Here is a 15,386-nt window from a genome sequence, read left to right as displayed (position 1 = left end):
CTTGCTTGAAGTACACCATGACCAGACTGGTACTGGTTGTGCACAGGTTGCACCCAGGATATGAATGCGCCTGCTATTGATAGGTCCAGTAACCCCTGCACTTGCACCGGCACAGGAGACACATAGCTTCACTGCCTGGGCCAGGGCCCACACTCTCATTGCCAATTTGTAGCCGACAGTCGACTATTTGTTACAGCATTATGTGCTTGCAGTACCTTTTTATCCTATGTGGACCCTGACCTGCAGCTTCTTTACCCATGTGGATAGCCACGCTAGCTTTCAGTGTGGATGTATGCGCTGTTCTCTCTCACTGGCAGTGCAATACAGCAAACAGGAATTCCTGCCACAGTAACGTACCTGCGCTGTTCCTAATTACTGCCTAGTACTAGTAGTAGTAGTAGTAGTACCAAACGCAGCTCTATTTTCATAGTACATGTGTGCCCCGATTCGTTCACAAACCAAACAGTCTTTTGCTGCTATTTTCCATCGTAGGTGATATTTTGAAATTTATTTTGTGCCCATAGTTGGTATTTGTGGCGTGTCTTTGCTAAATTATTTGAGAACATTTTAACGGTTATACCACGCTTTTGTGTGTGTGTGTGCGCGTGTGTGTGTGTGTGTGTGTGTGTGTGTGTGTGTGTATGTGCGCACGGCGAAGTCCCGGTTATCCGCGACGAGGGTGACTGAGTCCCAGTTCGCCGATGATGCAGCGTTGTATGCAACCACCAGAGAGAGATTTGAGTGCATGACGTCCGAGTTCATCTTGTGTGCACAGCGATGGGGACTGACCGTCAGCATTAGGAAGACGAAGGGCATGGCGGTGGGTCAACCAACATCAGTTGATCCCGTTCAACTCGGTGGTGATAGCAGGATTGACATGGTGGACGGGTTCCGGTACCTTGGCAGCGTGCTCTCTGCTGACGGAACGGTGGATGCGGACCTCGCTGCTCGTTTGGCGCAGGCGTCCCGGCTGTTCGGCGTGCTCAGGTCTCCGATATTTCAGTGCGTACATCTCTCGGTCCACACCAAGCGGCTGGTGTATCGTGCTATCGTCCTTCCTGCTCTTCTCTACGGTGCGGAGACATGGCCCATCAAAGCGGGTCATATTCGCCGACTCAACACCTTTCACCATCAGTGTATTCGCACAATTCTCGGTATCTCTCGTCGTGAGCAATGGGAGGAGAGATTGCCGTCAGCATCGCTGAGTGAGCTGGCAGGGGTGGACGTCGACATGGCCGATGTGATCAGGAAGCACCGCTTGCGGTGGCTTGGTCATGTTGCACGGATGAAGGAGACCCGGCTGCCCAAGCAGATGCTGTTCGGCGAACTGCCCTGCAAACGCCCGCAACATGGTCCCAAGAAGCGCTGGCGGGATGTTGTGTCCTCGGACTTTGCTGTCATCGGTTTACCTGAAGCGGACTGGTATGACACAGCGCAGGAGAGATCCACCTGGTTTCAGTGTTGTCGACAGAGGGTCGAGAAGGAAGCCCCAGACATCCCGTGCCCCAACTACCGCTGTGACAGAGTGTTCCGTCGTCCTGGTGACCTCAAGCGGCATGCGCCATACTGCAGATTTCGAGTTTAGAGCCTCAGCGTGAGGAAGCCATCGCTATCATTGCTACGGCAATGGGCGTTCAAGGTTCAAGGTTCAAGGTGTGTATGTGTGTGCGCCTGTGTATGTGTGTGTGTGTGTGTGTGTGTGTGCGTGTGGTATCTGTCTGTCGCCTTTTTTTCTTGACACCATGATCGTTGGAAGCAAGATGCACTGATCAGGGCAAGTACGTAAAGCTGAAATGAATCTGGCAAACAACACAATCCCAACACCCCAGGTTAGGCACCGTAGGTTCTGCACTCGAGAGAAGTCCAGCTGAAAAAAACACCACACCAAGAGTACAAAACCCCCTGCCCTGTATCATTATTGTAGTGTATGTTATGTACAGACAATCAGTGTTGATGTACGATCTTCTTCGGGGCTTCCAAAATCGACAATCGTCCTTTTTTATTTCACTTTCAGATCAATGATGTCATCAACCGTCAGGGATTACACAATGACCCACGTGATCGATCGGCTGGTCTGATCTGCATGATCTGATGACTGATGTTCTGTGTGGATGTGCCTTCAGGCTTCACTCACTTCAAAATCGTAAAGAAAGCTAAAAAAAGAGGAACGTTTGGTTGTCTCTTGAAAGGAATGACTGAAGGTGACATTCTGAGCTTGAGTTCAGCTGCATACGTATCACTTCAGTTCCTTGTTGTACGAGTGGATAGGCGTTTGAAGAATTTCTCTGGCGCTACTGACTAAGTAACCGGTGGAGGAGAAAACTTTGAGTCGAAACAAATTTTGGCACATCCCAGTGTGGCAGAGGCGGTACTGTTTGTGATAGCATTGTGGCAAAAGAGTATCCTCATCATGTGGAGGACTCTTTCTGCCGTGCGTAGCGCTGGCCTTGGATGCAGCAGGGCCTGCTTGACAAGAAGGTATGCGTGTTCGCATTCCACAGGCAGTTTACTAGTGATTATTTTGTGAGCTGATGGGGTCTATGTATGTCAATCCGTTACCAGACCTTGTTGCTGTCATTATTGGTTTCAGTCAAACTCTTGCTGCACATTTTTGTGATGATCTGCCCCCCCCCCCCCCCCCCCCACACACACACAGCCACACGTGCGCACAAATGCACAAAAAAATGATACACTACATTCTAGTTGGACTTCACCAAATCAAGCATCTACCTCGCACAGCCAGTGAACCCTATCCAGCAACCATCTGGACAGGTGTTCCACATTGCCACTGGCATCATCTAACCGCTCCATATACCGCAGTAGGGGATTGAGATGCAGCCTTTGCGTCACAGTGACATAAATTCCTGTGCCTGGCGTTATGTGTGTGGCCCTGTGTGTTGAAGCTTGACGGCGAGGGTGTGCAGGGTGGCAGTATCCTGGCCGTGCTGGATGCGCCGCAGTCCATACAGATTTTTTTGCTGGTACGCGAGCTCGCGCTGACTGCTACCGTGCCAAGCTTCCAGAGGACTGGTGGTACGTGTACCCTCCTTCATCATCTAGCAGGTTGAACATCAGCACTTCCACCGTTCCACCGGCAAATGTGTCTTGTAGTGGTCTGACACACTGTTGTGTTCGTTCACCGGACGCAGAAAGCGCTGCTGCCACTTCCATGTAGTTGCTCTCCTGGCCGTCGAACTTTGGCAGCTCTAGGGGTTTTATCTGCGCTTGACCGACGCCCTGGTGCCAACCCTCTGGTATATTGACTGCCCATTTCTGCACACACACACACACACACACACACACTCACACACACTTGTACTTTGTACTTGATGCTCACTGCCAACACTGGTCACGTGGGTCTCCCCGGGAGAGGGGAGAGAGACTCAAAAGGAATCTTGGAAAGATGACTCAATTGGCTATTGAACCGCCCAACGGCCGACACCCTCTGAAATCCCCAAAACTCTGGGTGGACTTGAAAATGATCCCACTTATGGGCTCGCCACACCTCAGTAAGTGGGTGAGGACAAGGTGCAGAAAAAGGATTGATGGCATCAGGGTATCCGTCCAGGGATCCAACTGCAGTTACCCCTGCCCCCAGTACACACACGCACACACACACACACACACACACACACACACACACACACACGTCATGGCGGGTGGAAGCGTCAGGTCTGGGTCAGCTTCATAACGCTGCAGCTGGTGAGGTATCATCTCGTTTCAGCAGTAGCTGTGATGCCTGCGGCTTACTGAGCGGTTATCGTTGCCCCTGCGGAATGCTCAGCGCATCCGCAACCGTCATAGCACGCTGGGCATGCACGCTGGGACAGGATACTGCGCTGCTGACTTGAGCACTAGCAGGTGCACTGCTGTAGGTCAACAAATATTTGGCGCATATCTATTTTCGGCCTGGTCATATATTATATGTTACTTGGCCAAAAATTTGTTGCGGCCGATATTTTGTTTTGCAAGGTTCAGTGTGACAGTGCAGACAGTCCGCAGCAGTACACGCCGCGGCCGAAATGTGTTTTAGCCCTGGGAGGCCGAAATGTGTTTTAGCCCTGGGAGGCCGAAATTTGAATGGGGCGACAATTTGTAGACTTACAGTACGGAGCACTCTTGTGTGGGGTAGTGCCTTTGCTGTTTGCGTTATGCAGAGCTCACTTCAGTTGTGAGCACTCTGGCAAGGTACGTTCGAGCCTGGTTGACATCTGGCTTTGGAAAATTTGTTTTTCATTGCTTTCAGGTTCGGTCTCATTTTCTCGGTGCTGCACTGATGTGTCCACAAAGGACGAAACAGTTCTGTCCGCAGATTGAGTAGACTACAGTATGTACGGAGCCTGGGCTACTGCCGCTGCACTGGCGGCAGCACCGATGTGTACGGTGATGGTTGCACTAAATTCTGCTTTCCCTGCTGCTTGGTAATTGAGTGCTGCGCTGCTGAGTACCAGCGTGGCCTTGGCTGCCCAGAGTGACTTACGGTAACAGCAGAGTAGCCATCAGACGTGCCACTTGACTGCTGTGCAGCTAGCGCTCCAAAATCCAACTCTGCAGTATCCACGCTCCATGCGACCTGATTCGTCACGCACCAAATGAACCTCAAGGTGTCGCACAGCCTCTACCGACTCTACATCAAAAGATCTTTGCAACGTTAAGCAGACTATTGAAATGGCATCCCTCAACATGCTGAAACAGAAAGTGGTGATTCCAGGACATCCCCTTCCGCGTCGACAATAGACGCCGATGGCACTGTCTGTTGACCAGTTAACACTAATGACAGGGCACCGATGCAACCACAGCGGGCTCGACCATTATGGACTGCATCTTTCCGCTTTAGACCCTAGGTCATGTATCAGAATGAACTTTGGTCTCTTAGATTCAGTTTTCAGACACTTTCTGGTTTTTCCATGTTTTTTTTTCTTTTTCTTTCGATGTAGTTTTAGCACGACGCATGCATGGCGAACTCATTATGAAACACTGGGTTTGGAGAAGACCGCGACGCCCAAGGAAATCAAGGCTGCGTATTTCGATCTGTCGAAAAAGGTGAGCAGAGACCTGCCGTGTTGCTACCTGTGTGCGTCCGCTTCTGATGCCATCTTCTTCTCTCCACTCTCTGTCTTGTTTCTTTTTGATAGTGAATGACAAAAGTGTTTCGGCTGGTTTTATTTTGCCAGCCTAAGAGTAGCTTGACCGTTACTTCTTCTAACATTATCATTGTCTAAGGCTGACGGTTGTGTGCATCACCGATGCCTGTGTGTGATTTGTGTGTGTATGTAACTTCTAGCATCATCCTGATCTCAATCCGGATGATCCCAACTCTCAGGAGCTGTTCGTGAAGGTAGGCAATAGGAGCGCCACTGACAATACAAACATACCGTATTTTCTCTATTACAAGCGCAGTCTCTTGTAGAAGCGCACTCCAAGAGGGCTTCGAAAATATACAAGCACAGTCTCCAATGTAAGTGCAGGGCTTATAATGGAGAACTGTATGGATCATGTCCATGCATGTTTGACATCCACAGTATCACATACACACATGTTATGGAGCAAATCTGTGATCCCCGAGATAAAAATGACTCGGTGTACCAGGAAGTGCAAAACTGCATTCACGGTGCCTGGTGGGAAATGTTGTACTACTGGTACTTCAAAGTATAAGAATAAAATACTTGTACCCGTTGGTTGAAAAATCATAAGCCCAATCTCTAGTAGAAGCCCAGTCTCCAATATAAGCCCAAGGTGAGGACTGGTTGAAAAAATATAAGCCCAGGGTTTATAATGGAGATAATACGGTATGTATGTTACTGCATCTCACTGTACTGTACAGACTATGTTATCGGTATGCCTTAGTCCTCCCTTAGTCCTCCCTTAGTCCTCCCTTAGTCCTCCCTTAGTCCTCCCTTAGTCCTCCCTTAGTCCTCTCTTAGTCCTCCCTTAGTCCTCCCTTAGTCCTGATCTACCCATGCAGTTTATCTTATTCCCTTCCCATACTGGTCAAGTGCTGGTTCACTGTAGGTAGTAATTATACACGTCTGTGTGCAGCAGCCATAATGCCTGTCCTGGAAGTAACTCCAGGTTTGCTACGTCGCAAGGGTATTCTCTGTCACGCTCACTGGCTCTGTTACTTGTGTTGCTCGCTGCGTATGTGTGTGCGTGCGTGCGTGCATGTGTGAGTGCATGCATGCGTGTGTGCACGTGTTTGCATGCATGTGCGTGTGTGTGTGTGTGTGTATGTGTGTATGTGCACGTGTCTAGATAACAGAGGCGTACTCGGTGCTCGGTAACAAGGACCTGAAAGAAACGTACGACCAAAGCATTGCACCGCGTCCCACTCAGGAGATGGTGTATCGCAAGCACTGGCAGGAGCCTGGCAAGCGGCCTATTAACAATGAGTGGGAGATCTACGAGCGTGTTCAGAAAAGGAAGAAGGTGGACCAGAGAGAGAAGTATGCTGGACTGACTGTGTGCTTCTTGTCATGCCGAGCAGACTGTCTGTGTTGGTTTCAATGGCGCTGTTGTGGTTGTTGTTGTTTGTTGTTGTTGTTTGTTTGTAAACTTTATTTAGAGTGGGAAGTCCAAAACAGGCCCTAGCCTAATAACAATGGTCCCACTAGTGAGGGAATGCTGTATATCTGTGCATAAGTATCAGTGAGTGTAACAGCAACTAGTAGGGAAAGAAAAAGAGAGAAGAAAAACAACTCAAAACAGGAGTTGCGACTTGCATAGGGAGAAAATAACGTAAAGAGCAGTGCATACAGAGTTTTTGTTGTTGAAACAGGAGAGGGGGGAGGGGTTGGTTAACGCAATCTGGGGACCACAATAGAGTTCTATTCAGCTTTCTAGCATTTACTTCATGATTAATATTTTATAGCAAGAGTATAATTATAACCCCCCAAGAGTGTGCAACTCTGCATATGGGGTCTCCGACGGCGAAAACTCAAATCACGTGTCTCCGGTGCGTTTCGTACTACATACAAACGAAGGATAGCGTGCGCGAAATCCGAATATCTGCCATGATCGTGCTGGGGATTTGCATCCCGCTGTGAGTTTCTGTTAGAGAGTGCTTTCTATTACTCCGCTGCTCCCTAAAAACGGGCTGGAAACGTACAACTGCGACACTGCACCACGTGATGTGAGTTTTCGCCGTCGGCGTACCCCATAGAAAGGGTATCATGAGTTGCACACTCTTGGGGGGAGGTTATATACTCTTGTTTGTAGGTGTAAGGCGAACTCTTCGTTACGTGTCCCGGAATCTGCAAAAACCAGGCTCAAGGTGAATATTTCACGAAATGACCTCTTTTTTGACATCTATAGGTAGGGATGAAACGATCATCCATTTATTCTTATCGATTACCAGTAATTTTATTCTAAACAATCGAGTTCTCATATAACGAGTATGCTGGATATGTATTCTAATCAAAATTTCCTGATTTCCGGAACATGATGATAGTGCATGGAAGAATGTTGACACTGGTTTCGTTCCTGCTGCTGTTTGGTTCGCATCTTCACCCTGCTTTCCACCTACACCTTCAAGGTACTAGGGCGTATGGTGAGTCTTCAAATGGTTGAATAAATGCGTTGTACCACTGACGCGCGAGCTTCCCACTGCACAGTTTGCAAACAACGGACATCGGGCCGTTTTCATCAGAGTACGCCCTCACCGGAGATCGTTTCACATTCGATATCTTCGGCGGCGTGGTTCCGTTGCAGCTGTGTCTTCTGTGGCTGAAATGGGATCCGGGCATGTGTGATGTCACGGCTTTCCTCATGGCAGAACTCCTGGATAGGCTGCTCGCTCATGGGACATGCCAGCTGGCTGGACGGCAGGATGGCAACTGGGATAGATTAAAGCCAGTCTCACCGCCTTTCTTGATCCTAAACGAAACGTCAGGATACTTGTCTGAGTCTGACATGGACACAACTCCAGGCCGAGCAGCTGAAAACTTGGAACTTCTGGTAAGATGTTGTTTTCTGCAGGCTTGAGGTGTTCATTTACAAAGGAATCCCAGTCTCGCCAATCCCAGCTGAAGCAGGTTTCTTCATTGATGCTGGCAGAATCATTGACAACACTTGTCAGCTGTGCCACAGGATCTACATCAGACTTACGGTCACCGCTTCAGTAGGCCAAAGCCAGCATCAACAAAACAGCACGCGCATGAAGTCAAGCTTAATTCCCGTAGCTATGCAAAAGACGTTACTTCAGTAACGTCTGGCGCTAGCCAGGGTCCACACAGCTTTAAAGGGGAAGTTAAGGCAAAAATCAAAATTTCACCAGTTGTAGTCTTCGGGGTGCTGAGTCGAATGGTCTTGGTCCGAGAAAGCTGAGACGCTCTCTTCCTACTTGAATCCCAATCGAACTCACGCACTTCCACCGAAACTGGGTGACTGCGCCCTACTAGATGGGGATTTGTATGCAAAATGTCACTAAAAGCGCCATTCCGTTCTTATAAAAGCACGGATGACCGCAATTAGCCCATATGTTGTAGTCTTTTGGACGCTGAGTCGACTGGTTTTGGTCCGAAAAGGCTGCGATGCAGCGTTCGGCCCTTATTCCCAATCGAACGTGGTTGAACAAGCGGTCACGTGCTCCTGGGTGTCCAAATCACCTGGTCACCACGCCAGCAGGCGACAACTTTCACACCAAGGTTCAACTCGAGTTCAACTCGAGTGACAGGACTGCACCCAAAAAAGGTCAAACAGGCTAGTAAGTTGTACCCTACAGGCACGGTGACCAGGTGACTGGTGTACGCAGGAGCACGTGACCGCTTGTTCAACCACGTTCGATTGGGAATAAAGGAGGAACGCTGCATCGCAGCCTTTTCGGACCAAAACCAGTCGACTCAGCGTCCAAAAGACTACAACATATGGGCCAATCGCGGTCATCCGTGCTTTTATAAGAACGAAATGGCGCTTTTAGTGACATTTTGCATACAAATCCCCATCTAGTAGGGCGCAGTCACCCAGTTTCGGTGGAGGTGCGCGAGTTCGATTGGGATTCAAGTAGGAAGGGAGCGTCTCAGCTTTCTCGGACCAAGACCATTCAACTCAGCACCCCGAAGACTACAACTGGTGAAATTTGATTTTTGCCTTATGTACTGAAAAATTGTACACAGACTGAATTTGATCTCGACTCACCTCAAATTCTATAATTATCCGGGTCATAACTTTAGTCTCCTTTTGACGATTTTTTCAATCTTGGGCTTCCTGGAAAGCTCGTCGCAAGAGGAACACATTGAGCCCACGCTTGCCACCACGAAGGTCAAAACGCAAGCGCTACAGCCCAGCGTCTTAGCTGCAACGCCAATATTCCGACAGAAGTCGTCTTGCATCAGCGATTTCGCTCTCCTTGCTCGTAACAACTAACTGTTACTTCAGAAAAATTTCACAATCTGTCATGAGTCCGTTTACCATTTTGAACGTGTTTCTACGTCACTGCATGCCCAGAATGATGGGGAAATCCCTCATTCAAATTTGCGCGAGCGGCTATTGAGCGACATTTGCCGCGATTCGACTTTCGAGCTTCGTAACTCTGAAACCACACATCGGAGCGCTTCAGCGATTGTTTCAATGGACAGCTGGGAGTTTTCTCTTTGACTTACATATTTTAGTTTTCGGATATAACCCAGAAATGACTGAGTTACGATCGATTGAAAATTTGAAAAGTTTCGATCCCAGGGGATCGAAAGTTGTACAGTCCGTACACAAAGGGTTAACTTCCCCTTTAATTCCGTGTTTGTTTGTTTGTTTGTGCCGTCTGCATGCGCATATGCCTGGCGCTATCCCGTACCTGTCCCGTACCATCAAAGACAGCTGGCCACAAACAGCTGGCCACAATTTTCAAATAGGGCTTTCAAATGCAAGATCTTATAAACGTGAAGCAACTTGGAAGAATGAGTATGCATGAGAAGTGTATCGGGGGATGCATGCAGGGTGATAGTGCGGGTTCGAATCCCAGGTTATGTCTTTAAAAAAAAGAGAGGAGAAATGAAAAAATTATAACATCCCTATGCTTTTTTTGGCCTAGGTCATCAAGGTGGTAGACTGTGTCGTATTACCCTCGAGTGCAAAGAGAAAGTTTGATGTAGCCAATCAAAGGAAAAAAAACATTTCCATCAGTTCTAATAACATGCATGATGAGCTAGCTAGGCAAAAAGGTATAGTGTAGGGTAGGCCTTTGCGGATAATGCCGTCAGAAAAATTGGCAGAATTCGGTACTTTTTCTGGTAAGTTTCATGCATGTTTGGTATGTGGATAAAGAAATGGAGCAGAATTCGAGGAATTGCCCGCCATAAGGTTTGTATGGTTCTGCCAATTTCACTGCTTTTCGAGCAGAATCTGCCACCTTTTCGAGCATTATCCGCCAATGCCTAGCGCAGGGCCCTGAGCTTCCAAGCTCTCTCGTTTCATTGTTCAAGCCGAGAATCACACGCCATGCCAAGTAGCCAAGAACGGCATTGGTCTTGTTCTGCCCGCAGCAGTTGTCAGCATGCAAGCCAAGAACCTTGGCGTGTGTTGCCGTGGCCTGCAGGTAGTAGTGCAACATAGTGAGAACTGCAATTTGGGCCCATCTTTGCCGATGGTCTGGTGCTCATCGATCAGGAAGTTGAGCCGAGCTGGAATGCCTTTGTCAGCTATGCCAACTAACTGCGCTCTCTTTTGTTTCCTCAAAAAATCACCCTATTTAATAGAGCCTGGTTTTCGCAGAAGTAAGTTGGGCCGTGTTATGTCCGAGGACTGTTGTATAATGTGAAGTGGTTATGTTTGGTTTAATTTCAGGTACATTGTGGCTGGTTTTGTTTGGTTTAATTTCAGGTACATTGTGGCTGGTTTTGTTTGGTTTAATTTCAGGTACATTGTGGCTGGTTTTGTTTGGTTTAATTTCAGGTACATTGTGGCTGGTTTTGTTTGGTTTAATTTCAGGTACATTGTGGCTGGTTTTGTTTGGTTTAATTTCAGGTACATTGTGGCTGGTTTTGTTTGGTTTAATTTCAGGTACATTGTGGCTGGTTTTGTTTGGTTTAATTTCAGGTACATTGTGGCTGGTTTAATCCTGGCAACTACACTCACAATCAGTGGCATTATGGTCTATGTGAAGATGGGCTTGTTGAGGTGAGTTGTAGTAGACTGTTTCGTGTTTGAATGATGAAAGATGTATCGGTGTTTGTGTTTGAGCCTTGAGGACATGTGCACTGCATCGTACTCTCACCAACATTGCGTATTATTATTGAAGTCAAGATTTCCACTACGCGCTCTGAACGTGAATACGGGCAGTGTGTGTGTTAGCCCGATAGTGAAATCTTCTTCACTCATGCTGTTTGCAGTGTGGATGAGCGCTTTGTGAACCGTGCTGATTCTCTCTGCTGGTCAGTATTTTGCTACTCCCTGCCCGAGCGTACCCTGCCGCGTACCTGCATACTTTGTAACCATCTTGCCCCGATCTCACCCGTCGCGAGAAAACGGCTCTGAGGATATCGTCAGACTGGTCGTGTATGCTCGTGTCATGTCCCGGTATTTTTTTACCACTCCCTGGTGTGCATGTATAAGAGGTAGGACGAAAATATTACGAGCTATGATTGCCCATCCACCATTGTAACCAGATCATGTAGATTGTACAGTCGGAGAGTACAACAACAAGGCATGAAACTGACCGGCAAGTGTATACCGTAATAATGCACTTATAAGCACATGCGCTTATAAGTGAATTTTTGCTACGAATCCAATTTTAACCTATTATTAAAACGCGCATGCGCGATCAGAGTTCGTTTGCCAGAGTTTGTGTTTGACTAGGTCTTGTAGTGTCAGTTTCGTGGTTCCTGTATACTGTTTGCAGACTTTTATCTGTGATTGTGTCAAAGTGATAATTTTGGTAGCGCTTATAAGTGAGAGTGTGCTTATATCCGAATACAGGCACATGCGCCTATATGTGCGTTACTACGGTATAAGCCCCCAAGAGTGTGCAACACCTGATACCCTTTCTATGGGGCTTGCCGATGGCGAAAACTCACGTCGCGTGGTGTAGTGTCCCAGTTGTACGTTTCCAGCCCGTATTTGGCGAGCAGCAGAGTAATAATAAAAGCACTCCCTGGCAGAAACTCACTGCGCGGATGCACCTCGCCAGCATAATCATGGCAGATTTTCGGATTGCGCGTGTGCTATCCCTAGTTGTACGTAGTACAAAATGTGCCTGAGACACGTGATGTGAGTTTTTGCCGTCGGAGACCCCATATACAGAGTTGCACACTCTTGGGAGTTGCACACTCTTGGGAGTTGCACACTCTTGGGGGCTTATATACTCTTGTGACTGGGAATAGTGAGCCATTCAACGGCCTGACATTCTGCTTTCTGTCCCTTCGTTGGGCCTGTCCTAACCCGAACCTTCCAAGTTGGAAAGTTGTTGGTTTGTACTTCGTACTTCAAGTAGATTTGTTGAAGCTAGGCATCAGGTCACTTTTGGGGGTTATGCACTCTTGCGTGTGCCCATTGGTATTTGTGTGTGTGTGTGTTCTTTCTCTTGGCAGTGGGAAGTGGAAGAAGGATCAGAATAAAATGGCAATGGATGAGTTCCACAAGAATCAGCAGAAATATTTCTTGGCCCGTGCGAGTGGCGGCAGCGGCATTCCCAGGAGTAAAGTTGACAAATAGCGGCACAGTGTCACAGTGTCCGTGGCATGTCAGGTATGAACAGCACACTTGCTGCTATCCTTTCAGCTACCTCAGTGTGGTGAGCATTGACCTGCTCCACTTGGTGATGTAACGTACTAATCAGTCAAGCCGTGACCTTCGGAGAGAGTGAGACGGACAGACAGACAGACGGTCAAGTTGTGACCTGGAGGGAGAGGTGAGACAGACAGACAGACAGACAGACAGGGACAGAGAGAAAGAGAAACGGAGACAGAGAGACACATTGTTTGTTTTTTGTACTGTAAAATTACTATTCAACTTGCACGAGGTTGTTCTGAGTTATTATAACATCACAGGATTGGCAGCTATCCATGTGTGTACATTTCACACAGGTTTGGCAGCTATCCATGTGTGTACATTTCACATCTGTTCTAAATTCTAATGTGTGTAAATGTGTGTTGTCCTTGTATACGTGGTCCTCCGTAGGTACCACTTGCCTGAAGTTTGCTGAGCAACTCTACGTGCTGCAGGAAAGCCCCTCGCCGAGCAAATGCAAGTAATACTTTGCTCCATGAGATCAGACAGTTGCACCCACCAGCAGCAGCAGCAGTGGTGTTGGGACTGGGGCCATCAGACTGAGCTTTGATTCCGAGCGAGGGTCGTGCTTTCGTGTCTATAGAATACGTGAGACCGTTCTGTTACCTTCGTTGGTACCCTTTCTCACGACAGAAGGCAGCAGCCAGTTTTTAATTTGGGTACTGTCCCACTGGGTGGATGCTTTCTTGACTTCGGCATACACGCGCCAGTTGTCTGCGCCGAGTGCATCGACCACCACGCACCACCGCTAGTGCGTGTGCACATGTACTGGTTGTAGCCGGTGCAGTGCATGCAACCATGCACTGTCTTGTGCATGGTCATCTCATGACGGCAGTGTAGTGCAGTGTAGTGTAGTGTAGTGTAGTGTAGTGCTCTTGACCAGTGCCCACACTGGCTACACTCCGTCCGTTTATATCCGTGTTGTTGTTTCCTTCGACGTATTTATTTCATTTTTATCTTTCCCGCACTAGAATGCTACTGTGGTATATTTTGCTAGGATATGGTTGTCATAGTGATGTTAGAGTTTTGAGGATATTAATGAGCAGCTGAGTTCTTCGGTGCATGGTGAACTGGTGTAACCAATGGTGTTAGGGAAGCCTATATCGGATCTACTCTGATGAGCAACCCACACTAGTAGTAGCAAGAGTATAACCTTCTCCGGGGCAGGGGTGAATGCAGTTGGATTTTAGGGGTGTCATCCGTTGGGCAGTTTGATAACCAATTCAGTCATCTTTCCTACTTTCCTCTTTAATCTCTCTCCGGGGGGGGGGGGGGGGGGGGGGAGTGAGTACGTGTGGGTGGTGGAATGACTGTTGAACTAACGTTACTTGTTGCAGTAACAATACAGTACATTACATGCAGGACGTTATAGGATATATTGTGACAAGAATACAATTTAGGAGTGGAATGATGTCAGTGTTTATCCGTCTGCTGATTACTCTCATGTGAATAGCAGCAAGAACTTGTTTAGACTGTCGCTGCTATTCGCTTGAGACCGATGAAGATGGTTCCTGCAGCTTTCTTATACATGTAGCTGCAGGAACCATCCAGACGGATTCTTCATCATTCTGGGTTCTCCCAGACAACCTGTTGCTCATTCGGTTACCCAACCTGCCATACTTAACATCTATGAAGGAGAGGAAGCATTGACTGGTCAAAAATGCTGATCAAGGTGACAGCTAGGCTAGCTGTAGCCAATTCGAGGTTCAAACGTGGCAGAATGTTGTACATGTACGCCTTCATTTTCTCGGTTTTACGTATTCTTTTTCACTCTCCCGCCAAGCACAACAAGACCTGCTCCTATTCTCAGAGCGAATCGAAAATTGGAACGGCAACTGCTTGGTGACTCCAATCCCAGATATAGTAGTAACGATGGATGCTGGGGAGCAGTGACGTCGACCAGCCTCACAGCGAGGGGCGCACTCAAGAGCTAGCAGCAGTGCACCTGGGCCTAGTATCCATCTACCAGCAACAGCCAGCTCTGTTCTTGTGCAGTCGGACAGTGTGGCGGCTGTCTGCCAGATCAACAAGCTGGGAGGCAGGTCAGCCGCACTTACCGGAATCATGCGCAGGATCTGCGACTTGGCAACCGAGATGAGGATGACACTGGTGGCGCGCCACACCCCAGGCATGAGCAACATCCAGGCAGACAGGCTGAGCCGGGAGAGAGACGCGAGCGACTGGTCCCTGAGCAGCAAGATTTTCGCGACGATCGACCATTGCCTGGGTCCCCACGATGTGGACAGATTCGCGAACTCACAGAACACCCACCTAACCAGGTACAACTCTCGGTGGCTCGAACCAGGTACGGAAGCTGTGGATGCCCTGGCGCAGGACTGGTCGGGGACACACAGCTACTATGTAAACGCCCCATTCTGTCTTCTGCCGAAAGTGCTTCAGCTGATACAGCGCCAAAAGGTCACAGCAATAATAGTTGCTCCAGTATGGCCTACGCAACCTTGGTTCCAGCTGCTGCAGCAGATGAAGATACATGTAGCTCCGACGATGATCATTTCGAATATCTCAGCGTCATACAGAGCCCCGACTGCACATGCAGCATTTCGTCACCCCGAGCCCCTGAAAAACTCGAGATGGGCTCTTTGTGCCTCGAAAATCTCTGGAGTCAGGTTATAGAAGGTGATGTACCACGCGACACAAGTTCTGCGTATTGC

General features: G+C 48.3%; 1 protein-coding gene across 1 annotated transcript; it reads left to right on the top strand.

Annotated features, from left to right (window-relative positions):
* Positions 1-2,134: 2,134 nt before the first annotated feature.
* LOC135813864 (dnaJ homolog subfamily C member 30, mitochondrial-like) lies at positions 2,135-13,764 on the top strand. Its single transcript, XM_065326888.1, has 7 exons — positions 2,135-2,478; positions 4,938-5,043; positions 5,285-5,338; positions 6,253-6,443; positions 11,026-11,106; positions 12,516-12,672; positions 13,105-13,764. Exons 1-6 carry the CDS (start codon positions 2,411-2,413, stop codon positions 12,637-12,639), a joined length of 624 nt encoding a protein of 207 aa, XP_065182960.1. The 5' UTR covers positions 2,135-2,410; the 3' UTR covers positions 12,640-12,672; positions 13,105-13,764.
* Positions 13,765-15,386: the final 1,622 nt, after the last annotated feature.

Source organism: Sycon ciliatum, chromosome 4 (genome assembly GCF_964019385.1).
Source record: "Sycon ciliatum chromosome 4, ocSycCili1.1, whole genome shotgun sequence".
Classification (NCBI taxonomy): domain Eukaryota; kingdom Metazoa; phylum Porifera; class Calcarea; order Leucosolenida; family Sycettidae; genus Sycon; species Sycon ciliatum.
The sequence above is the reverse complement of the archived record's forward strand: the minus strand, read 5'-3'. Positions and strand labels throughout refer to the sequence as shown.

What these genes read in the sequence shown, in the direction of transcription:
- LOC135813864 (XM_065326888.1), top strand. Translation starts at nt 2,411, where the DNA reads ATGTGGAGGACTCTTTCTGCCGTGCGTAGCGCTGGCCTTGGATGCAGC. An exon ending in AGGGCCTGCTTGACAAGAAG is followed by an intron (nt 2,479 to 4,937) that starts GTATGCGTGTTC and finishes CTTTCGATGTAG; the next exon opens with TTTTAGCACGACGCATGCAT. An exon ending in AAGGTGGACCAGAGAGAGAA is followed by an intron (nt 6,444 to 11,025) that starts GTATGCTGGACT and finishes GTTTAATTTCAG; the next exon opens with GTACATTGTGGCTGGTTTAA.